Source organism: Papio anubis, chromosome 15 (assembly GCF_008728515.1).
Source record: "Papio anubis isolate 15944 chromosome 15, Panubis1.0, whole genome shotgun sequence".
NCBI classification, from domain to species: domain Eukaryota; kingdom Metazoa; phylum Chordata; class Mammalia; order Primates; family Cercopithecidae; genus Papio; species Papio anubis.
The window spans coordinates 91,914,837-91,940,477 of NC_044990.1; the positions used below are offsets into that span (position 1 = coordinate 91,914,837).

Genomic DNA, 25,641 nt, shown 5'->3' on the forward strand with positions numbered 1-25,641 from the left:
ATGCGCTCGGAAAAGGAGGGGGCTGAGGCCTCTAGGTATTGCCACGCGCGGGGCCCGTGCGGGAGGGAAAAGTTGGTCATTCTAGAAGGGAATAGGGGTCTGACCATGACTCAACAATAAAGAGTGGAAGCTGAGAAAGAAATTAATGGAATGGTGGAATGGAGGAAGGACGGAGGGGAGGAACCTGAATGGAATGGAGGGAATGGAGGAAATGGAATGGAGGGGTGGAATGGAGGGAGGGTGGAATGGAGGGGGGCCGGAATGGAGGAAGGGAGGGGTGGAGGGGGGGCGGAACTGGAGGAACAGTGGAATATCCGCCGCTCAGCCCCCGGCCTCACCAAGGAGTATTGAGGCAGTTGCGCCCGCTGCCAGCGCACGACTACTTCGAGTTCTTCGCCGCCGACCTGAGGTGAGGCCCGCCCCGAAGCGAGGAGGAGGAGGAGAGGGCGGAACCCAGAGCTCTGCGCCGCTGGCCTTCTCGTTGCCTTAAGTTCCTTACCGTGATTTCTCCCTTATGGGAGTCGTGTGAACTTTTTGAATAAATTACATTTCAGTAAAACGTGTAAGTCCTTTCAAAGAAAAATACCAGCAACAAGGAAACAGATGTGGTTTGCATTAAAAATGCGGATGATTTTCAGGCGGCTAACGCTTAGGAAAACGGGTGCCTTTGAAAGGACCAGCGTTGCCCGCCCGGCGCCTCCCGGGCCTCCCTGCTCGGACGCGGACGGGGCGCGACGGGGCGGGGCGGGAGGGCGCCGGCTCTTCCTGTGGCCTCCACGCCGTTGCCACAGCCAGTGCGGCTCTAAATACCGGAGACGGTCCCCGGCGCCACGGGTTCCTCTGGGAGTGCGCCCTGGCTTTGCCTTAGGGTTTCGCCTCCAAGGACCGGTTCTGGGCAGTGCAGAAGGGACCTGAGTTCTGCCTCGTAAAGTTAACGTTTTGCATTTGTTTTTGCTAAAGAATATCCAGATTGTTACAATTAACTGAGATGATTTGGCACAAAAGTTTTATCTAAAGTAGTTTGTTGTGCCCAGAAAAGGAAAAAGAGGCGAAAATAATGGAGTATTGTATTTTTCACTAACCATTTTCACTGTTATCTCTTATTTCAGTCTTTATCCTCATCTCTACTCAAGAGCATACATTAATTTTAGGAATCCTGATGACATCCTTCTTTTTAGAGATCGTTTTGATGGATATATCTTCCTTGACAGCAAAGGTTGGATTATTGGTTTTAAAAAATCTATTATAATCTCTAGGTATACTAATGAAGTATTGCTAGAATATCCGTGTTTTTATTATTATTATTTTTAGAGACAGGGTCTTGCTCTGTTGCCCAGGCTGGAGTGCAGCAGCCACAATCACGGCTCACTGCAGCCTCACACTCCGGCTCAAGAGATCCTCCAGCCTCCCAGGTAGCAGGGACCACAGGCGTGTGCCCCCATGATCGACTGATTTTTAAAAAAAAATTTGTAGAGGCAGGGGTCTCACTGTGTTGCTCAGGCTGGTCTTGAACTCCGGCTTCAAGTGATCCTCCCACGTCAGCCTCCCAGAGTGCTGCGATTACAGGTGTGAGCCACAGCATCTGGTCTGTTTGTGCGTTGTAATTAAAAAGTTCTCAGACTAAAGTAAGATGATAAATTTTGATTATGTTACTGTAATTACGTGCAGATATTAAAAATTGAAATTATTTAATTTTATTATTTAAACCAAAAAAATCCCAGAAATTCTGTGTAATAGTGATAGTCTATTTATGTATTATCAGAGAATGAAGGTTTTCATGAGTGAGTTTTTTGCATGAGAGAACTTTATCTTTTTGGGTTTTAAAACTAAATTATTTTACCTGTTTGATAGGAATTTTCCAAAATGTATACTGACTTCTATCTTCCTAAACAGCACCCTTCATGACTGTACCATTTATGATAATGTCACCAGGAAGTCACTGAGTGCTGTTAAACAGCTTTGCCTGCGGAGACCGCAGTCTTCACCTCTAGTCTCAGTAGTTCCCTTCCCGGTACTTCTAGGGTTCTGCTTTGATCTTTTCCCCTTCTCCTCTCCTGTCAGGCTGTCTGCTGTTGTGTTCCTGGCTGTCAAGTTTGTGTACCTTTCACAGCAAGTTGTTTTCTGCCCTCCCCTCCCCGGCCACCCTCTTCGCACTCCAAGCGTTTTGACACTGATGAGTGTTTTCTTTTTCTCCACTGAGGGGTAAGGACTAGAAAGATTGTTACAAAATAAGCAGTAGCCAAGCTAGTTCCTGTGTCCAGAAGCAAATGTGATGCTTGAACTGACCTTTGTGTTCATTGCTCATTTATTCAGTAACTTACTCAGCTTCCCTTTTTCACTTAAAAAATGTTGATGGGCCCGGCACAGTGGCTCACCCCTGTAATCCCAGCACTTTAGGAGGCCAAAGGCGGGTGGATCACGAGATCAGGAGTTTGAGACCGGCCTGAGAAACAACGTGAAACCCCATCTCTACTAAAAATTCAAAAATTAGCCAGGCGTGGTGGCAGGCGCCTGTAGTCCCAGGTACTCAGAAGACTGAGACAGGAGAATTGCTTGAACCCGGGAGGCGGAGGTTGCAGTGAGCTGAGATCATGCCACTGCCTCCCAGCCTGGGCGACGGAGTGAAAAAATATGTATGTATATGTATGTATATATATGTGTGTGTGTATATATATGTAAAATATATGTAACATGGCCAGGTGTGATGGCTCACTCCTGTAATCCCAGCACTTTGGGAGGCTAAGGCGGGCAGATCACTTGAGGTCAGGAGTTTGAGACCAGCCTGGCCAAGATGGTAAAACCCTGTCTCTACTAAAAATAAAAAAATTAGCCAGCCGTCATTGTGCGTGCCTGTAATCTCAGCTACTTGGGAGACTGAGGTATGAGAATCACTTGAACCTGGGAGGCAGAAGTTGCAGTGAGCCGAGGTGTCACTACATTCTAGCCTTGGTGACAGAGCAAGACTCTGTCTCAAGAAAAGTCACAAAATTTATACCGTACTGTTTTCCACAGCAACTGTGCCATTTTACATTCCCACCAGTAGTGAGCAAGTCAGTCCTTATTTCCGGTTCTACTTTGTTGTTGTTGTTGTTTAGTTTTTTAAATAGAGACGGGGTCTCGCTAAGTTGCCCAGGCTGGTATCAAGCGATTTCCCCCACCTTGGCCTCCCAAAGTGCTGGGCTAGAGGCGTGAACTGCCGCCCCGCCGTTGTTTTGATGGTCTCTGGCCTAAGCCTGTGCTTTTGATGTCATATGCAAAAACCCATTGCCAAATCCATTGCCGTGGAGCTTTTTCCCCTGTGTTTTTTCCTAAGTGTTTTATGGTTTCAGGTCTTATATTTAGGTTTGATCCTTTTCGAGTTACTTTTTGTATATGGTGTTAGGTAAGGGTCCAACTTCATTCTTCTCACTATGGATATCCAGTTTTCCCAGCACCAGCTGTTGAAAAGACTTTCTTTTCCCCATTGAATGGTCTGGGCACCCTTTTCAAAAATCAGTTGACCAAATATTACAAAGGTTTCTTTCTGGGCTCTTTATTTTATTCCCTCGATGGATATGTCTGTCTGTGTGGCAGTACCACACTGATTACTTTTAGCTTTGGAATCAGGGACTATGTCATCTGCCATTGAATGAGTATCCACTGTGTGCTAGGCCTTGTGGGTGGAGCGGTGACTTGGACATCATCCCTGCTGGTCCAGTGCCCTACTGTCTCCCTGATTCTGACTTTATTCTGGATAGTGGAGGTTGGCACAAACATGTCTCCCAGATAAGGGAGTTATAATTCAGTCACCTGACCATTACTGACAAGTCTAAAAATGACTCAGTGGGTTTAGTACCAAGGTAGCAGTGTTCCATTTGATGATTTGGCATATAGCAGGTTCTCTTAGTGAACATTTCTCTTTGTGTATTCATTTTTCCCCCACATAGCAACAAAGTTAGTTTCTAATGGCTTCCATTCTCTACTTTTATCAGAAGCAGATTGTACCTGGAATATTCTATAAACCCTCTGAAGCTCTCAATTTTAGCCATGGTGTCTTCTAAGCAAAGTAATTTTCTTGAACTTAAATAACAAATTGATAGTTGAATTAACCGTTTAAAATAAAATGTAAAACGTAGTTAAGAAATCTGATTATTTAAAGGTATTCCAACAATAAATTATTTGGGATGGGGCTGGGGAGGTCAGGTTTATTGAGGTGTAAGTTATATATGGTAGAAGTCACCCTTTTAAAGTGAACAATTTGATGAATTTTGAACAAATTCAGTTACACAACCACCACAACATGATGGATTGTTTTGTTCAATAAATAATTGTTCTTCCTACCATGAGTTCATCCTTGTTTTAGTCTGGAGTTTGCCATGTGAAGGTTGCAGGTGCTTGAAAGTGTAATTGTAGGTTTTTAAATGTTTTTTTTTTAATCTCTTACTGGAAGGATGAATTATAGTTTAAATAGTAATAATACATTGTCATTGTTACACTTACTCTTTAAGTAAGCTAGGTCATTATTTTCCAAAATGAATGTAGTAGAATTTCAGAATGGCTTCTGGAACATGTTTCCTGTTAAAAGGCCTAGAATATCCTGCAGTGGTAGAGTTTGCTCCGTTCCAGAAGATAGCCAAAAAGAAGCTGAAAAAAAAAGATGCCAAGACTGGAAGCATCGAAGATGGTGAGCCCTTTCCAAGTGCTACATTATGAAGCTGCCAAATTAAGAACACTGAGCAAATGTAATTCTCCTGTAGATGGGAAAGATTATATTTATTTTCTTTCTGTTTTTTTTTAATGTCTAGATCCAGAATATAAGAAGTTTTTAGAAACTTACTCTGTGGAGGAAGAGAAGACCAGCGCCAACCCTGAGACTCTGCTGGGGGAGATGGAGGCGAAGACAAGAGAGCTCATTGGTCTGTGTGCTCATTTCTTCTCTTTTCTTTATTGAGAGATTTACTCGTAGAGGATATACTTTTTTTTTTCTTGATTGTGATAACAAGTTGAAACTTGTTACAGGCTTGGCAGAAACGTAGAGTAATTTCCAGTTTTGACAAAAGAATGGCAAGATGGCCGCATGGGAAAATATTTCTGAGCATTGGTTGATGGAGAGCACGTGATTTTTTTAGTTACGATCCTTTTAAGTTGTGCTGCTTCGGAATGAGCAGTGGAGAAGACACATGAATGGCATGTGCCTGACAGCTGGGAAAGCGCTACAGTCACAGAGAGCTGAAGTCAGTGTATCACAGATCGATGCTCAGGGAGTGCTGCCAGGGCTACAGAGCTGAAGTCACAGACGGATGCCTCAGGGAAAGCGCATTGTGTCACGGAGTTGAAGTCAGTGGTCACAGACGGATGCCTCAGGGAAAGGCTACAGGTCAATGGAGTTGAAGCCAAAGTGGCTGCTAGACTTGACAGCCTCTAGGTGCTGCCAGGCCACGGAGTTGAAGTCAGTGGTTCACAGACGGATGCCTCAGGAGCCCGTAGGAATGAGATGTTTTGCTCGTGGTGAGGTCATCTTGCTGCTCTTCAACAGCAATGCCAGGCTCCCTGAGCTAAGCCAAGCCAACTTGTGGATAAGCCCGGCCAGAGCACAGAATCAAGTTTAAATCCAGCCTTCCACCCCATGCCCTCAAGTCGTGTACTTTAGAAATAGTTCTCAGTAGCACTGACGTGAAAATCAGGCAGACAGTTGTCGTTTAGTCCCAGACACACCTGGAAGTGTTTCTCCTCTCTGTGGATCTCCTTTCCTCAAAGCCCCCGTTCTTCACCCCTCACCTCTCCCACCCAGGCTGTGCCCTGCCCCCCCCCATCAAGAGGAATGTACTTTGGGAGGCCAAGGCGGGCGGGTCACAAGGTCAGGAGTTCGAGATCAGACTGGTCGACGTGGTGAAACCCCGTCTCTACTAAAGATACAAAAACTTAGCTGGGCATGGTGGTGGGCAGCTGTAGTTCCAGCTACTCGGGAGGCTGAGGCAGGAGAATCGCTTGAACCCAGGAGGCGGAGGTTGCAGTGAGCTGAGATCACACCACTGCACTCCAGCCTGGGCGACAGAGCGAGACTCCATCTCAAAAAACAAACAAAAGAAATTGATGTGTCGTGACAGCCACATTGTCTGTCTCCCACCACATAAACTCCCTCGTTTGGTTTCCCCAGTGGAACTATATTTTCATCTTCACGGTTGCCACACAGAAAAGAAAAGTTCAGGAATTTTATAAATGTTGATTGAATTAATAAGAAAGGTCAATGTTATTGAAATAGTCCACTCACTTTCTTCATTTGTCTAATAATAAAGGTTTTTTTTTTTTTTTTCCTGAAACGGGGCCTCACTCTGTTGCCCAGGCTGGAGTGCAGTGGCACAATCTCAGCTCACTGCAACGTCTGCCTTCTGGGTTCAAGCAATTCTTCTGCCTCAGCCTACTGACTAGCTGGGATTACAGGCACCTGCCATCATGCCTGGCTAATTTTTGTATTTTTGTGGAGATGGGGTTTCACCATGTTGGCCAGGCTGGTCTTAAACTCCTGACCTCAGATGATCCGCCCACCTCAGCCTCCCAAAGTGCTGGGATTACAGGCATGAGCCACCACGCCTGGCCGTAATAAAGCTTTTGATCGCTAAAGTAAACAAGATGTGCTGAGGCTGCATGCTGCCTAGGCACTGACTCGGCCTCAGCGTGGGGCCAAGTGGTAAACAGGTCGCACAAGGTCTCTGCCTGCCATCAGGGATGACAGGTAGGAAGCAGGAGCGGGAATAGCCCAGCCAGGACCCCTCAGTTTGTAATCAGTGCCACTGATGTGACAGTGGAATATGGGAGGGAAAGAGGTTGGGAGACTCCCTCCAAGATGGTGGTGGAGCTGGAGCTGAGACTGGCTGCGGGAGGGAAAGAGGTCAGGAGATGAACTGAGACTGGCTGTGCTGAGCAGTGGAGGAAGGAAGCACCAGGGGCAGGGCCGGCGGCTGTCACTTTTCACCGCAGGTGCGGATTGCAGGCTTGTGGGGCTGGCACACGTGGGTGAGGGCAATGCGGTTGGAGGGTCGGGGCACTGTGCAAGATGTTTAGATTCATTCCAGGGCAACTGGAAGCCACTGGGGGAGTGGCATGGTCTGATTATTTGTCCCCATCACTCTGGTGGTGTCACATGGAATAGATTGTGGATGCCAGGAGATGCGTGTGTGTTTTGGAGGTGGACTGGACAGGACCGACAGACGGATAGGGTGTGGGAGGTAAGGGAACAGGAAGAATTAAGACTCCAGGGTTTGGCTTGAACAGATGGGTGGATTGTGGCCCCATTACACACAAGGGAAGATGAGGGTAGGACAGTACTGGGGGCAAAGTCGAGACCAGTGATGAATTTACATGAAGTTCCTTTTCAGCATGTTAGTGACTGTTACAGCTGAGTAACTAGCGAAAAATAATAGCAAATGGGAACAGTAAATATTTAATGCTTTTATATCATTTTTAGCTTACTGTGGAATATGTATTTTGATTTAGGAAGGACATGAGAGACTTAGACATTAGAGACAATGCTAGTTTGAGCCTCATTCCTTGTTTCCTTTTCTTTCTTTCTTCTTAGTTAAAAGGATAAAGTGAGTTGTTGTGAGATGGATTTTACTAGGGGAGTGGTTTTTCTGTAAGTTTTAGGTCACAAGATCCATCTTTCCTGGCAGTTAGAATCTGTATGTTCTTCACTTAAGAACTTGATAAATTGGCCGGGCGCGGTGGCTCAAGCCTGTAATCCCAGCACTTTGGGAGGCCGAGACGGGTGGATCACGAGGTCAGGAGATCGAGACCACCCTGGCTAACACGGTGAAACCCCGTCTCTACTAAAAAATACAAAAAACTAGCCGGGCGAGGTGGCAGGCGCCTGTAGTCCCAGCTACTCGGGAGGCTGAGACAGGAGAATGGCGGGAACCCGGGAGGCGGAGCTTGCAGTGAGCTGAGATCCGGCCACAGCACTCCAGCCTGGGCAACAGAGCGAGACTCCGTCTCAAAAAAAAAAAAAAAAAAAAAAAGAACTTGATAAATTGAAGAAGAGCTACAAGAAGTAAATTAGATGTTAATTACAGGCCTCACCTCCCTGCCCCTCCCATTTCCATCTCACTTTGTTTTAAAAGTCCCCTTGCATAGGATTGGTCACTTTAGGGCTGTTTTGAGACATACCTTTTTGGGGCAGACACGTGGCTCCTGCCAGGGTGGGGGTGGGGGGCGTGTCCTGGCACCTCCCGAGAGTCTGCTGCACAGCCAGTGCTTTACCAGAGTTGAACGAATGAATGAATGAATGAATGAATGAGGCTTAGAATTCACCATCCCTGATGGGAACGACTGATTCATTCCAGGACTTGGCTGTAGAGTCTTCCTTGTTGTTGTGGTTGCTGTTTCTACATATTAAAAATTGAACCTTGGCCGGGTGCGGTGGCTCACACCTGTAATCCCAGCACTTTGGGAGGCCAAGGCGGGTGGATCACGAGGCCAACATGGTGAAACCCCGTCTTTACTAACAATAGAAAAATTAGCTGTGTGTAGTAGCGTGTGCCTGTAGTCCCAGCTACTTAGGAGGCTGAGGCAGGAGAATCACTTGAACTCGGCAGGTGGAGGTCACAGTGAGCCAAGATCACGCCACTGCACTCCAGCCTGGTGACAGAGTGAGACTCTGTCTCAAAAAAAATTGAACTTAGGCAATTCATGGCAGATTACCTTTTTCTTTACTAAGCTTTTGGCCTCCAGTGGAGTCTTCTGAACAGGTCTGAGAAGCGAGTATTACAGGGAAATATTAATAAGCTCTTGCTGACAAGGACTCTGGAATTGTTGAGTTAGTCTGGTGCATAGGCCTTTAGAGCAGACAGGCCCGGGTTCAGCTCTGAGGCTTCTGTTTACTTGTGGTCTGTTGCATGGTTGTGCGTATTCTGTCTGATAAATAACATACTTTCATGATGTGTAGAGCACTTTCTTATTCAGGTCTTACGTACTTTTGCTGTGATCTCTGTGGGTGATGGGGCAGACATTTTATAGGAAGAGGAAGGTGGGCAAGCGGGGTCTGGGTTCAGCCTCCCCGCGCATCCAGGTGGTCTCGCCCTGCTCCTGGCTGACAAGTCCAGGCCTTTCACAGAGCAGAGCAGAACCCTGGCTGATTTGAGATAATTTGCCCATTACAAAGAGCCGACTATTTACCTGAGCCAGTGTGCTGTACTCACCTGGAGCCAGAGTTCATGGTCAGCCCAGAGACCGCTCTGGGGAGTGGGTTCTCTGTAGCAACTGTGTCCGCCACGAAATGTGGCATTTGTACCTGCATCATCTCTTCCCTACAACCACTGTGCCTGGGGCAGGACTCCTGGGACAATCAGCTCTTCCCTACAACCACTGTCCCTGGTGCAGGGCTTCTGGGACAGGTGCCATTTCATCTGTGATGTCAGGGTGTCAGGGTCCTCAGTTCCAAGTGAGGGACCCCCAGCCAGGGCTTCTCCTATGATTCCTGATTCATTCCTGGTCCTCAGAATTCCAGAGATGATGTGTCAGTTTTCAGGTGCATCCAGGGATTCTTCAGAACGCTGTTTAATCTGAGATCTTACCCACAGAATAGACCCAGACCATCTTCCCCCTTCCCGTTTGTGTCCTCGTGTTGGTGGGATGTGGGGCCTGTCCACCTCAGCGCGAGTCCCTCAGAGGCAGTGTCTGTGGGGCCTCCAGCTTGCCTGGGCACCCACATCCAGGTCAGATCTGAGAGGTCCAGCATGAAAGCGGAGGACCAAGATAGAGTTTGTAGACATGTTCATTCCCTGGTAGTTGGTGCCTTTTCTGAAATCAGCAGTGCCATGTGGAGTCATTTTCTTTCTTCCTTTTTTTTTTGAGACAGAGTTTCACTCTTGTTGCCCAGGCTAAAGTGCAGTGGCACAAAATCTTGGCTCACTGCAACCTCTGCCTCCCGTGTTCAAGCGATTTTCCTGCCTCAGCCTCCCAAGTAGCTGGGATTATAGGCACGTGCCATCATGCCCGGCTAATTTTGTATTTTTTCAGTAGAGATGGGGTTTCTTCATGTTGGTCAGGCTGGTCTCGAACTCCCAACCTAAGGTGATCTGTCCGCCTCGGCCTTCCAAAGTGCTGGGATTACATGTGTGAGCTACCACGCCCAACCCGTGTGGAGTCATTTTTTAAACTACAATCCAGAGTTGTATGTCTTAGCATTGGGATTTTATGGAGTGTATATTGTAAGACATTACAAGAATCCATGTTATTTAAAACCATTGCTTGGAGAACGGAAAACAAAAAAGTTCTCAGAATATGTGATGTATCAAAGTAAATATATGTTATTTAATGATTTAAGGTACCTACAAAAATATCATCTTTGTAATACTTTAAGCCTCCCTTAAGAATCAGCAGTTAGATGTTTACTATGTATAAAATTGTTGATACTTTCAAATTACTTGACATGATAGTAATGGAATAAAAACTCCCCTGGAGACAGTATGTGATCATGTAAATTTAAAAAGTAATGATATTGTTCCCTTATTTATTTTAAAGATCAAATTGAAAACAAATATTTAAAATAATCTTTCTTTAGGAGTTAAATACTATATTACAACTTTTGTGTTTTAGCTAGAAGAACAACACCTCTTTTGGAATATATTAAAAATAGAAAATTAGAAAAGCAGGTAGGTCTGGCCTTTACCTCATGAACACCCTCCCTGCTGCTGCCGCCGTTCTCATCCAGGCGGTTTATATACACACCCTTCCATGTCTTTAGAGAATTCGAGAAGAGAAGCGAGAAGAACGGAGGAGGAGAGAGTTAGAAAAGAAACGTTTGCGGGAAGAGGAAAAAAGAAGAAGAAGAGAAGAAGAAAGATGCAAAAAAAAAGAGACAGATAAACAGAAGAAAATTGCAGAGAAAGAAGTAAGGATTAAGGTAATTCTGAGGAAACATTTCCTTTTTCCAAAAATAGTTCTGCTACAGTAATTATACTTTTTACATATCTTAGTTCGTTAGAATTTTGAAAACATTGTGAATTAATCTAATATTGTGGTGGTGTTTTTTTCCATCTTTTCCATCCTACAGCAGTGGTTTTCACAGTGTGTCCTGAGCCTTGGGAGTCCTCAGGCTGCTGTGGGCGCCTGTCCTCCTGGGTGTGCAGTGGGGAGCACACCCCCACAGGAGCCCCACGCTGGCACACGTCGGGCTGCTGCTGACACGTTTTTTTTTTTTTTTTTAACTTTCCAACTTTCATTTTCAGTTCAAGGGCTACATGTGCAGGTGTGTTACGTGGGTAAATCAGGTGTCTCTGGGGTTTGGAGTCCAGATAATTTTGTTGCCCAGGTAGTCAGCACAGTACCTGCTGTTTTTCAGTCTTCACCCTCCTCCTATTCTCCACCCTCTACATTTCCCTTTTGAAAAAAGTTTTCTGGCCGGGCATGGTAGCTCACGCCTATAATCCCAGCACTTTGGGAGACCAAGGCGGGCAGATCACAAAGTCAGCAGTTTGAGATCACCCTTACCAACATGGTGAAACCCCATCTCTACTAAAAATACAAAAATTAGCCGGGTGTGGTGGCAGACGCTTGAAATCCGAGCTACTCAGGAGGCTGAGGCAGGAGAATCGCTTGAACCCCGGAAGCAGAGGTTGCAGTGAGCCGAGATCGCGCCATTGCACTCCAGCCTGGGCAACAGAGCGAGACTCCATCTCAAAATAATAATAATAATAATAATTTCCTGGCCTGGTACAGTGGCTCACACCTGTAATCTCAGCACTTTGGGAGACCAAGGCAGGCGGATCACTTGAGGTCAGGAGTTTGAGACCAGCCTGGCCAATATGGTGAAACCCTGTCTCTACCAAAAACACAAAAATAAGCCGGGCGTGGTGGCGCGTGCCTGGAATCCCAGCTACTCAGGAGGCTGAGGCAGGAGAATTGCTTGAACCCAGGAGACAGAGGGTGCAGCAAGCCGGGATCGAGCCACTGCACTCCAGCCCAGGCGACAGAGCGAGACTCTGTCTCAAAAAAAACTTTTCCTGATTAAAAAGTACACATTTGAAAACCACTGGTTTTGCCTTTCTGTGTGAAGGCTGACTCATAGAACCGGGTTTTATCATTTCTGTTGTGGTAGCACTAATGAGTTTCTGTATTTCTTGCTGAGTTTTTCTTGTGACTGATACGTTCATTGATGAGGGTGGTTTAATACATAGAGGGAATTTTTCTCTGTGTGAAATGTGTTGGCCGGAATTGGGACCAGCCATTGTCTTCTCAGGACTAAACCTGGATTTAGACCTAAGGTATCACGCCATGAAGGATTTAAGGCATATTCAATATTATTATTATTTATCGAATACCTTATATTCAATAAAATTGTATAAGGAAAAAAAATGTCAGGACTTGGGGAAAGAAGGTAGGTTAGGAAAGGGTGGGGAAGAGATCATTGAACCATAGATTTGTTTCTGATACGGTCAGTCAAAAACAGAAAAGTTGGCTGGGCATGATGGCTCGTGCCTATAATCTCAGGACTTTGGGAGACCAGGGTGGGTGGATTGCTGTAGCCTAGGAGGTCAAGACCAGCCTGGGCAACAGAGAGAGACCCTGTTTCTATTCACTGTATTGCCCAGGCTGGTCTCGTACTCCTGGACTCAAGTGATCCTCCTGCCTCACCCTCCCAAAGTTTGGGGATTACAGGCCTGAGCCACCGTGCCTGGCCTGGTTTAGCTTTTTTTTTTTTTTTTTTTGAGACGGAGTCTCGCGCTGTGTCACCCAGGCTGGAGTGCAGTGGCGCGATCTCGGCTCACTGCAAGCTCCGCCTCCCAGGTTCACGCCATTCTCCTGCCTCAGCCTCCGAGTAGCTGGGACTACAGGCGCCCGCCACCACGCCCGGCTAGTTTTTTTTTTGTATTTTTAGTAGAGACGGGGTTTCACCATGTTAGCCAGGATGGTCTCGATCTCCTGACCTCGTGATCCACCCGCCTCGGCCTCCCAAAGTGCTGGGATTACAGGCTTGAGCCACCGCGCCCAGCCTGGTTTAGCTTTTAATAAGCATCTGTGCTCAGTATGGGCGTCTTTCACTTCTAAATCATGTGGAACATTGAAATGTTTTTAATGCCTGAAAACTGGCATCTGTGGAGGAATCAACAGCTTAAAGACAGATGGCTCATGACTTTTTTGCTATTTTTTTGTTTGGTTTTTGTGGGGGGGTTTGAGACAGGGTCTCAATGTGTCACCCAGGCTGGAGTGTAGTGGCACAGTCACAGCTCACTGCAGCCTCTACCTCCCAGGCTCAAGTGATCCTCCTGCCTCTGCCTCCCATTACAGGGTGCACCATCATACCTGAACAGCTAATTTAAAAAAAAATTGTAGAAATGGGGATCTCACTGTGTTGTCCAAGCTAGTCTTGAACTCCTGGGCTCAAGCGATCCTCCTGCTGCTGGGATTAGAGGCATGAGTCACCATGCGTAGCCCTCGTGGCTATTCTTAATAAAGAGAAATATGGTTTGGGAGGCCGAGGTGGGCGTATCACAACATCAGGAGATCGAGACCATCCTGGCTAACAGGTTGAAACCCCGTCTCTACTAAAAATTCCAGAAATTAGCCGGGCTTGGTGGCGCACACCTGTAGTCCCAGCTACTCGAAAGGCTGAGGCGGGAAAATTGCTTAACCCGGGAGGCAGAGGTTGCAGTGAGCTGAGATCACGCCACTGCACTCCGCCCTGGGCGACAGAGCAAGACTCCGCCTCAGAAAGGCTGGAGGCGGGTGGATCACTAGATCAGGAGATCAAGACCATCCTGGCTAACGTGGTGAAACCTCGTCTCTACTAAAAATACAAAATATTAGCAGGTCGTGGTGGCGGGATCCTGTACTCGCAGCTACTTGGAAGGCTAAAACAGGAGAATGGCATGAACCCGGGAGGCAGAGCTTGCAGTGAGCCGAGATTGCGCCACTGCACTCCAGCCTGGGCGACAGAGCGAGACTCCGTCTCAAAAAAAAAAAAAAAAGAAATATGGCACACAGACAGCTCAGCTGTTTAATGTTCCTCTGAGGATGCTAAGCAGTGAGCTTATGTGTGGCCACATGGGTGAACACACACAGGCAAGGGCTGGGAGGGAGCTCAGCTGCCCGTGCACTCTGGTTGGCCTCCGGAAGCCTCTCAGGGCGTAGCAGAGCTGGCCTGCTCCCCAGCTCGTCTCCAGCGGCTCTGGCCTGCTGGTTTCTCCTGAATGTACCAGCTGATTCCACCTTAGGCCTCCACAGGGACTTCCCCAGATGTGCCCGTGGCTCCTTCTTGGCATCTGGTCTTAGTTCCCGTCTTGGCTCTGCAGAGAGTCCTCCTGGACCCTCCTCTTCCTGCGTCTCTGCTGCTTTACTCTCCCTTCGTGTGTTCGTAGCTGCTGTCTGAGGCTATCCTATTCCTTTGTTTCCTCCCCTTGACCACCGTTGCCTCAGGTGGAGCATCAGGTGCGAGTTCCTTCAAGGCAGGGGGACCCCTGTCTCATTCATAGCCATTCCCTAGTGCCTAGCACAGGGTCTTAGTCCCTGGTTCCTGCACACAGCTCCTCAGACCCCGGGCATCCGCAGTAATGTGAGTATCTTATATGCCAATGAGAGGACTAGGGGCTGGAGGCCCCAGGCAGCTTCAGGATAGGGACTAGTTGGCAGAAAGACTAAGGCAGGACTAGAGGGTTGGGACGTTCAGTCCCATCCTAGCAGAGGGCAGAGGGCCTAGAGAGAGGTCACCATTGGCCAGTGACTTAATCAATCACACCTGTATCATGAAACCTTAATAATGCCTAAAGACAGGGCTTCTGGGAGCCAGGCATAGTGGCTCATGTCTGTAATCCCAGCACTTTGGGAGACCGAGGCGGGTGGATCCCAAGGTCAGGAGTTTGAGACCAGTCTGGTTGACATGGTGTGTAACCCCATCTCTACTAAAAATACAAAAATTAGCCAGGCATGTTGGCGCACACCTGTAGTCCCAGTTACTCAGGAGGCTGAGGCAGAAGAATCGCTTGAACCCAGGAGGCGAAGGTGCAGTGAGCCGAGATTGCGTCCCCGTACTCTAGCTTGGGGTGACAGCAAGACTCTGTCTCCAGGAAAAAAAAAAAAAAAAGGCGGGGCTTGCTGGGAGGGTTACTGCACGGAAGCTGCAAGCACCGCTGCGCCATCCCCCATACCCACCTTGTGTATTTTTTCCATTTGGCTGTTCCTGGTTGTATCCTTTATGATAAGCCAGTTATCGAGAAGACAGTGCCTTTCTGAGTTCCATGAGCCATTTCAGCAACTTATCAAATCTGAGGAGAGGCCGTCGAGAACCTCTGAATTTATTGCTGATTGGTCAGAAGTACCGGTGACACTCCAGGACTTGGAACTGTCATCTGAAGGGGGCAGTCTGTGGGTTCTGGTGCTAACCGCAGGTCGATGGCCTCAGCGTTGAGTTGAATGTGGAGCACGCAGCTGGTGCCGGAGAGGTGGAGAGGTGGAGAGTTGGTACAGAAAAAGACATGCAGTGTCAGAAATGTTGTGAGAACAGTTCCTGGGCACGCAGAGTATTTGTTGAGTGGGTGGATGGAGATTGGCACTTCCCTATGGCTCGCATTTGTTACAGACATATTACTGTTGCAATTTTTATAAAAGATGGACAGTTACCGGAAAGGAAATGTGTAAGTTCCCAGATTCCACGTAGGCAGAATAAGAGGATGTTCACAGCTGACACAGGGCCCACGCTTGATGAGGAGCCGCGTCCAGGGCTCCACCTTTCATGATGCGTTGCGTTCCCAAGTGAGCACGTGTAATTGAATGCGTCTGTGTATGGTCTTGCTGTGCTGCAAGTTAAAGTATGTCCACTTTGTGGGTGAGAACAGAATTGTCAGAAGTACACCTTCCATTTCTGTTCTACAAATGATCGATCTGTGGTGCTTCCATTGCTTTTTTTGTTTGTTTTTCTCCCTTTTCCCAAGTTAGCTGAGGTGCTTTAGTTTCAAAAACTATGCAGAGAGCAGGGAGAAAGGCCCAGGGCCATACAGGGCAGATGACATATGTCGTGGCAACTTGTCCATTTATTCTGTTTCAGGAAAGAGAATAATCAGTGTTTTGAAAACTATATTCTAAATTATCAGTAGGAAGCAACCTTTTAAAAAAATTTTTTTCCTTATTACAAAACTAATGCTTATCTATTTTAGGAAAACTAGACCCTATACATGAAAGGAAATAAAGTCATTTCAGTTCTGCCATCTAGAAATAAATCACTATTGGCCAGGCATGGTGGCTCACGCCTGTAATCCCAGCACTCTGGGAGGCCAGTGTGGTTGGATCATGAGGTCAGGAGTTCAAGACCAGCCTGGCCAAGATGGTGAAACCCCATCTCTACTAAAAATACAAAAATTAACCAGGCACGGTGGCAGGAGCCTTTAATCCCAGCTACTCAGGAGGCTGAGGCAGGAGAATTGCTTGAACCAGGGTGGCAGAGGTTGCAGTGAGCCCAGATTGAGCCACTGCACCCCAGCCTGGGCGACAGTGAGACTTTGTCTCAGAAAAAAACAAAAAACAAAAACTACAAAAATTAGCCAGGTGTGGTGGCACACCCCTGTAGTCCTGGCTACTTGGGAGGCTGAAGCAGTGGAATCGCTTGATCCCAGGAGACGAGATTGTGCCACTGCACTCCAACCTGGACGACAGAGCGAGACTCCATCTCAAAAAAGGAAATAATCACTATTAACAGTACTGCAGAGCCCTTTAGATGGTGGGGGGTGTGTGTGTGTGTGAGTGTGCGAGTGTGAGTGTGTGTGTGTGTGAGAGTTTGTGTGTGTGTGAGTGTGCGAGAACATAAATAGACGTGGGGGCCGGGCACAGTGGCTCACGCCCATAATCCCAGCATTTTGGGAAGCCAGGGTGGGTGGATCACCTGAGCTCAGGAGTTCGAGATCAGCCTGGCCAACATACTGAAACCCCATCTCTACTAAAAATACAAAAAATTAGCCGAGCGTGTTGGTGGGCGCCTGTAATCCCAGCTGCTTGGGAGGCTGAGGCAGGAGAATCACTTGAACCCGGGAGGAGGAGGTTGCAGGGAGTCAAGATCGTGCCACTGCACTCCAGCCTGGGCAGCAAGAGTGAAACTCCGTCTCAAAAAAAAAAAAGAAAATTAAACGGGCGTGGTGGCGCATGCCTGTCGTCCCAGCTACTCAGGAGGTAGAGGCAGGAGACTCGCTTGAACCCTGGAGGCAGAGGCTGCAGTGAGCCGAGAGTGCGCCACTGCACTCCAGCCTGGGCAACAGAGCAAGACTCTGTCTCAAAACAAAAGTACAAATGGGGTTGTGGTGCATGTTCTGTTTTTTAGCCCTTTATTCGTTACGTGAACATCTTTGCATCACATTAACCTACCTTTTCATGACTAAAAAATATTTCATTCACTGAATGTTCCACCATGTATTAAACCAAAAACCTCACTTTTGGACTGTTAGCTCTAATTCTTTGCCTTGCAAACATTTGGCTTCAATATTGGGGTATATTTGTAATTATTTATTTAACAGCTTCTTTTAAAATGTGCTCTTGAGGTGATATTTTACTAACATTGTAATTTCTCAGCTTCTTAAGAAACCAGAAAAGGGAGAGGAACCAACCACAGAGAAACCAAAAGAAAGAGGAGAGGAGATTGATACTGGAGGTGGCAGGCCCGTGGAAGGCTCGCTGGAGGAGTCCCAGGAGACGTGAGCGTGCTTTTGTTGTTATGACCGCGTCAGTTCCCAGTCATGGTGACGTAGGCCTTGTCAATACGAGTGTGCCTGTTTCACGTTATTCTTGGAATCCCAGACTTTCCAGCGTGTGCGAGTGCACATTAGCCTTCATTTCCCGTCAGCATGGCAGGAACTTAGTGAACTCGCCTCGCCTGCAGTCTCAAGTCTGTCTTCAGATCAGGGAATTTCTTCCTGTCTTTTGCTTTGCTTTTCCCTCCATGTCCTCCTTTTACTCCTGAGCCATCTCCTGGATTCCTGCTGTTGCATGTCAGGTCTTCAGGATCTGTCTTCCCAGTCTTTCTTTGTTTTCTGTTTTTGGTTTTTATTTTTCTCTGTGTTTGTGATATCTTGCCCTTCGCTCTTTTAGCCCCCTTGCAGTTTATCTACAGAATTGCATATTTGGGAACCCCATCTTCTAGGGCTGGCAGATCTTTTGTGGTAGAGAAACAGAATTGTAAGTGCTGTGATCCTTTGGTTGAAGCTGTCCCTGGCTCCTCCGGCTGTGGGTCTTGACCAGCAGCTTTGGCTGTGCACTGCGGGTCCTCCCTTTGTCTTTTCCTTTGCTGCTTACAACAGTGCAGGGAGCAGCTCTGCGGAGGGAGCGGCTCTGGGGAGGGGGCGGCTCTGGGGAGGGGGCGGCTCTGGGGAGGGGGCGGCTCTGCGGAGGGGGCGGCTCTGGGGAGGGGGCGGCTCTGGGGAGGGAGCGGCTCTGGGGAGGGAGCTCATCTGCAAAAGGGACAGACACAGCAGCATCTGCCTGGTGGGCCAGAGAGACCAGCCAGATGCCAGTCGGGGGATCTTGTCCCTCTTGCTCCTGGCACCCACCACCCTCAGGACCCTGGGTACCTGGGCTTGCCTTCCCCTCTGGGACTCCTGCCACTCACCACATCTCACCACCCACAGTCTCCTGGTGCCCAGGGCCACTTGGCTCGCAGGGGATGGTGGGCGTGGGTGTTACTTGGGAAGACTAATGGGGTCAGGCCGCCAGCTTCCCAGAGTCACAGTCGTAGGGGTGGTTTCTCACTGCCTTTCTTTCCGAGTTGATGAAGTATCCTTTCTGCTTCTTGGGGGTTTTGGTTTATTGCTTTGTTTATAAAATTTACGTCTGATTATCAAATCCGTGATTGTGAAGCACTGGGTTATGTTATGGGTGTCGTTACTGTGACTGTTCTTGACACTGCCACGTGTCTGGTGTGAATTCATGCTTGGTTACAGATCCTCATGGTCCCCACTAGCCAAATGAGCGAAGCAGCCATTTATTTACTATTCATTTAATATTCTGATAAATGCATAAAGATAATGGATCTGCCATTATTAAATGTCAATTAATTTTACTCTGCACATCATGATGGATGTGCACCTGGGCTCCCAGGACAGCCACTGGACCACTTTAGTCTCAGTCACTTTGTAGAAAAGAAGGTTTATTTTATTTTATTTTATTTTTGATAAACAAAGTCTCGCTCTGTCACCCAGGCTGGAGTGCAGTGGCACGATCTCGGCTTACTGCAACCTCTGCCTCCCACGTTTGAGCAGTTCTCCTGCTTCAGCCTCCTGAGTAGCTGGGATTACAGGCACGCGCCACCACGCCTGGCTAATTTTTGTTTTTTGTTTTTTTGAAACGGAATTTTCGTCTTGTTGTCCAGGCTGGAGTGCAATGGCATGATGTCAGCTCACCACGACCTCCGCCTGCTGGGTTCGTGCACTTTTGCCTCAGCCTCCTAAGTAGCTGGGATTACAGGCATGCCTCTCCGTGCCTGGCTAAATTTGTATTTTAAGTAGAGATGGGGTTTCTCCATGTTGGTCATGCTGGTCTCGAACTCCTGATTTCAGGTGATCCGCCTGCCTCGGCCTCCCAAAGTGCTGGGATTACAGGCGTGAGCCACTGCACCTGGCCTAATTTTTGTATTTTTAGTAGAGACGGGGTTTCGTCATGTTGGCCAGGCTGCTCTCAACCTCCTGACCTCAAATGATCTGCCTGCCCCTGGCCTCCCAAAGTGCTGGGATTACAGGCACATGCCACCACACCCACCTAATTTTTGTATTTTCAGTAGAGAGGGGGTTTCAGGCCGGGCGCGGTGGCTCAAGCCTGTAATCCCAGCACTTTGGGAGGCCAAGACAGGCGGATCACGAGGTCAGGAGATCGAGACCATCCTGGCTGACACGGTGAAACCCCGTCTCTACTAAAAAATACAAAAAACTAGCCGGGCGAGGTGGCGGGCGCCTGTAGTCCCAGCTACTCGGGAGGCTGAGGCAGGAGAATGGCGTGAACCCGGGAGGCGGAGCTTGCAGTGAGCTGAGATCCGGCCACTGCACTCCAGCCTGGGCCACAGAGCGAGACTCTGTCTCAAAAAAAAAAAAAAAAAAAGAGAGGGGGTTTCACCATGTTGACCAGGCTGGTCTCCAACTCTTGAGCTCAGGTGATCCCACCCACCTTGGCCTCCCAAAGTGCTGGGATTATAGGCGTGAGCCACCATGCCTGGCCGAAAGAAGATACTTACTTTGGAGGGTTAGTGAGAATTAGACAATATGTATAAAAAGTACCTTAGCGTGAGGCATATTGCTTATCTGTCACTCAACTGAAATGACAAATATTATTACTATGATTTATTCTTCTTTGTAGCGGTTTTTGTCAGTGCCTGCTGTGTGCCCATCACAGTGCAGCCTCAGCAGTGCAGTGCTGACACGGGCCCCTGTTGTCTGGGAACCTGCGGGCTAGAAAGGAGGGTGAGCAGCCGACTGGCGGTGACTGCAGTCGCTGATGCTTGGGTTGAACCACAGGTCACGCAGCGGCAGTGATAAAGAGTACAGGGATGTGGAGAGAGCTCAAGAAAAAGAATGTGAAGCACAAAGACACCATGTGGATGACGGCAGGAGGCACAGAGCTCACCACGAGCCTGACTGGCTTTCCAGAAGGAGTGAAGATGAGCAGAGATGGGGGAAAGGACCTGGCCAAGACAGAGGGAAGAAGGGGAGCCAGGACAGCGGGGCTCCGGGGGAGGCCATGGAGAGACTGGGAAGAGCGCAGAGGTGTGACGACGGTCCAGCACCCAGAAAGGAGCGACTGGCAAACAAGGTTTTTATTAAACCCAAAAAGAAAAATCTGTCTGGCTGTCTTAAGGTCCAGGTTGCACGCTGACCGTGTCACCCCCACTTGGCCTTGTGTCTTGGGAAGCTCGTTATTCCTGAAAGTCAGATCATAGAGTGAGACTAGTCGTCATCTTTTCTCAGAGAGTCAAATTATTTTTCACCAGGAAAAAGATTTTATTTAGTATAAAACTAGCACGTTTGTATGATTCCCTTGAGAATAAGATTAAATTTTCCCTTGAGACAGGAAGGAAAGTTTTAATATTTCATGGAGGTTTCTTCCACATTATCAACAACATTCTGATTATTAGTGAATATTCCCATGGCTGACAAACACCTGAAGTTAGTTCTGCACAGACGCTGAGCACAGGACTGTGGTTACCCCCTTAGCCAAGCAAACAGCTTTTTTTTCCAGAAGTTTGAAGCTGATTTTTGTTCAGGTTGCGTTTTCCCAGCGCAGCACTACAGACGGCATCACCCTTCTGACAGCACCAGGCCCCACCCCAGCTCCCAGCACACTGAGGGCTGCCTCGGGTTCGCATTCCCACTCACCTCCCTCCCCACGTCTAACCTCTGGCTGCCCCTGTCTGTCCTCTGCGTCTGTGATTTTGTCATTTCAAGAATGCTTGATGAGTGCAGACACAGTGTGTGAGCTTTGAGAGTGGCTTTCTTCACTCAGCCTAATTCCTTTCAGATCCTTCCAGGTTGTTGTGTGTAGGAACGATGTTCACTTTTAAAGTGTTTCAGTGTAGCCGGGTGTGGTGGTTCATGCCTGTAATCCCAGTACTTCGGGAGGCCAAGGCGGGCGGATCACCTAAGGTCAGGAGTTCGAGACCAGTCTGGCCAACATTGCGAAACTCCATCTCTACTAAAAATACAAAAAATAGCTGGGCGTGGTGGCGCGTGCCTGTAATCCCAGCTACTCAGAAGGCTGAGGCAGGAGAATCACTTGAAACTGGGAGGCGGAGGTTGCAGTGAGCCAAGATCACGCCATTGCATTCCTGCCTAGGCAACCAAAGCAAAACTCCGTCTAAAGAAAAAAAAAATGTTTCAGTGAAGTCGAGGCTGAAAGCCAGAGGAGAGCCTTCTTGTCTTCTCCTTTGAATAAACACCTCTAGAATACTCCACAGTTTTCTGGGGTTGCCTGGACCTTGGGGGGCACAAAGTACAGCCATGGGTCTTTTCAATAGGGAATCCTCAGTTTTCAGGTGCCTTATTTTAGCAGTGGTGAATGGCCTGGTGCTCCCCCAAACTGAGGTGGGGGAGCATTCGCTCGTCTGTTTAGCCTCACAGTGCTGTGGTGGGAATGTGTGCAGGAGCTTCTTTCCCGGGAGCCTGGCATTTGTCATGTACTTCTGAGGTCAGGTTCCATGCTCCATCTGTGTACACAGGTACTGCCCTGGTAAGAAGCCGAATTGTCGGCCGGGTGCGGTGGCTCACGCCTGTAATCCCAGCACTTTGGGAGGCAGAGGCGGGTGGATCACCTGAGGTCAGGAGTTCGAGGCCAGCCTGGCCAACATGGCGAAACCCCATCTCTACTGAAAATATAAAAATTAACCGGGCGTGGTGACACGCGCCTGTAGTCCCAGCTACTCAGGAGGCTGAGGCAGAAGCATCAGTTGAACCCAGGAGGCGGAGGTTGCAGTGAGCCGAGATTGCGCCGTTGCCCTCCAGCCTGGGCAACCAGAGTGTAACTTTGTTTCAGGAAAAAAAAAAAAAAAGCTGTGCATGCTGGCTCCAGGCAGCCTGTCTCCGCCCCACAGCATTCAGGTGCAGGGGCCTGCTGAGCCTGTTCGCACCCCTCCCGTCGGTCAGGTTCATACCAAGGAAAAGAAAATGCAGCTTAACCCCCTGATGGCAACCTGATGTGGGCTTCCACACACAGTCCAGGAGAAGGTAAAGGTGAGCTGGTGAATCCTGGAGAAGTGTGTGAGATGTGCCCACATGGTCGTCCTTGCAGCCCACACTTGGGCTCCTGGTGACTGTTGGAGGCCAAGGCTGCAGCTCAGCAGGGAGAATAGGCAGGGAGCGGGAGGCACGTGGAGTAGGAGGCTACAGGCCTCAGGAAGCGGGAAGCCACCTTCCTCCTCTGCCACCCCTTCAGTGCTGGGGCAGGGCTGGTGGCCCCATCAGGGAGGAATTGTGCTGCTGTCGCTGCTGACTCTGGCCTTCAGGGCCACTCTGTGCTTCCCTGGCTGTTGCCTTCAGGCCCTGAACAGTTACCCTTCATGGATTTTTTGGTTCATTTTTATTGCTTTGCCTCCAGGAATTTAATAAAATGATGGGGTAGTGTTTTCCCAAAAGGGAGCAGTTCAGTTTCCCTGCTGGTAGATGCTAGGCAGGGATAAGCCCCGTGGAAATTGCTTACCACTCACGTTAATAACAGTTTGAGTTCGCAGATCTGAAGCCATCTGTGAGGGTCCACATCTCATTTTGTTTCAGGCCTAGGGACTGAGGTGGACATGTTTGAGTTTTCACCTCCCCAGCTCAGGTTACAAGGTGTTCTTGGTGTGAGCAGTAACATTTGCCCAGATAACCGACGTTTACGTGGCTTTTTAAATTGCCTGAGAATTCTGAGAGAGTGCTGTGAAAAGGGCTGATTTTTAGCTGCCAGGTTGATTTTCTTTGGACAATTCATATCATCAAGTTCTAGAAATACAAGGAGATATTGACCCTTCTGTGTTGCCAGCCCTTGGAAGAGTAACATGCCCTCTTATCCTGGCAGGACCGGCCGGCCTTGCAGCTGTATGATCCAGGAGCTCGCTTCCGAGCACGAGAGTGTGGTGAAAGTGGGAGGATCTGCAAGGCAGAAGGTTCGGGGACTGGTCCTGAGAAGAGGGAAGAGGCAGAGTGAGTCACTGGGTGCACCTGGCCTCCATGGACAAGCGAAGGAATCTCAGAAACGTGTAAAGGACCCCGAGCGTGACTGGAAAGGAGAACTTACTCCTTACCAGGAAACTGGAAGCTAAAAATACAGAGGGTGACATAGAAACACGCAGACACCATTCTAAAGAAAATAGTGATCTTGTATTAAATTGAGCAGAATTCTCACGGATTTTACCATTCCTGTTATAAACTAATATTTGTTTTTCAGCCAAAACAGAAAATGATTTTCACTGGACAGTAGAAAAATATGTGTAAAATAGGGAAGAAAGTTAGTATTGGATCAGTGTGAGTCCTGAAGCACTTTCAGTGCTGTGAGAACGACATCCAGTGTGGGTTCCATTCATTTATAGGCAGAGGAGCTGTCAGTCTCTCGTGCCTCTCGGTGGCCTCTAGCTGTGCTGTCGAGTAAAGAGTAGTTCTTGTTTGTTACAGCCTCCATGAGTCAGCCATGCCTGCAGAGTGTGCTGTGTTTTAGTCCTGGTAGGAATATATACCAGAGTTCCCAGTATTTAAAACCCAACAGCTTCAACTATTGCCCTTTCAACAGTTTTGCCACTGACCGGATGAAAATGGTTTCACAGTCTTTGGATGGATGCATTTGTGGTTTGTAACCATTACAGTTTAAACCATGGTTTAAGAATTTGCCCAAATAACAGAAATTTTGTTTGGGAAGGGATAAACTAGGTATAGCATATAGAGCCTGTCTTTGAGTTTTAGATACTTTATTTGTAAATAACTTAAAATAGCTTTCTGAAACCGTGCATTCTACAGTTTCTTCCTTTCAGTGAAATTGTTAAATGTTAATGTCTTTTTGGCACTGCGATTTTAACCATTTATTAAATACAAATTTTGTTAAAGAAGTATTGACATGTTCTTTGAATCTGTGTCAGGGAAATTCTGATTTGTTAGTTCAAATGCCTGACAGCATAATCATACAGATCTTCTCTTCTCTTGGTTTGGATGACACTGAGCAGCTGTCAAAAATGTGCAAAAAATTCCAAAAGGTAAGGCCTTAAAATATTTTACTGGTAAATATTACACAGACTTTCAAAAGGAGAGAGAATGACTTAGAAAGTCTTTTTGTTTGTTTGTTTTCTCGGAGATGGAGTCTCACTCTGTCGCCCAGGCTGGAGTGCAATGGTGTGATCTCAGCTCACCGAAATCCACGCCTCCTGGGTTCAAGCAATTCTCCCACCTCAGCTTCCAGAGTACTGGGATTACAGGCGTGTGCCACCACACTTGGCTAGTTTTTCTTAAACAAACACTGTCTGCATCTGCCCTAACGGAGTGAGAGAGAAAGACGAAACACTAGTTATGACAAGCAAATTAACCCACCCACTCTTAAAAAAAAATCAGGGCCAGGCATGGTGGCTCACACCTGTAATACCAGCAGTTTGGGAAGCCAAAGCGGGCAGATCGCGAGGTCAGGAGGTTGAGACCATCCCGGCTAACACTGTGAAACCCCATCTCTACTAAAAATACCAAAAAAAACAATGAACCGGGCGTGGTGGCGGATGTCTGTAATCGCAGCTACTCCGGAGGCTGAGGCAGGAGAATGAACCTGGGAGGTGGAGCTTGCAGTGAGCCGAGATCACGCTACTGCACTCCAGCCTGGGCAAAAGTGCGAGACTCCATCCAAAAAGAAAAAAAGAATACTAAACACAATTCAGAAGGGCCACCCAGAGGGAGACAACAATGTCACCACTACTTGTGCCACACACACAGGCTGTGCTCTTGTCTGTTGGTTCTACTTGACAAAGGAAAACTAGCTGTTTGTTTCATCAGTGAACCACAGCTGCAGGTGGATTTCCATACCAGGATGAATGAAGACTCAGACATCACCTTCCGTTTCTAAGTGTATTTTGGCCGTTGTGTGGTCACGAACAGCATGAGAATGGGGCCTGGAAGCCTGAGGTGAAAACCAAAACTATGCCCTTTCAGGATAGCAAAGAATTTGACCTGAGCATCTTGGTCCTGGACAATAAGTACCAGGTAG

At 47.9% G+C, this 25,641-nt stretch overlaps 1 protein-coding gene across 1 annotated transcript; it reads left to right on the plus strand.

Moving 5' to 3' along the window:
• UPF3A (UPF3A regulator of nonsense mediated mRNA decay) lies at positions 1–24,506 on the plus strand. Its single transcript, XM_031655701.1, is given in 11 exon segments — positions 1–71; positions 252–346; positions 349–409; positions 1,110–1,216; positions 4,565–4,663; positions 4,785–4,895; positions 10,573–10,628; positions 10,721–10,879; positions 17,527–17,648; positions 20,454–20,748; positions 23,485–24,506. Coding segments are annotated over 11 exon segments (1,305 nt in total). The 3' UTR covers positions 23,614–24,506.
• Positions 24,507–25,641: the final 1,135 nt, after the last annotated feature.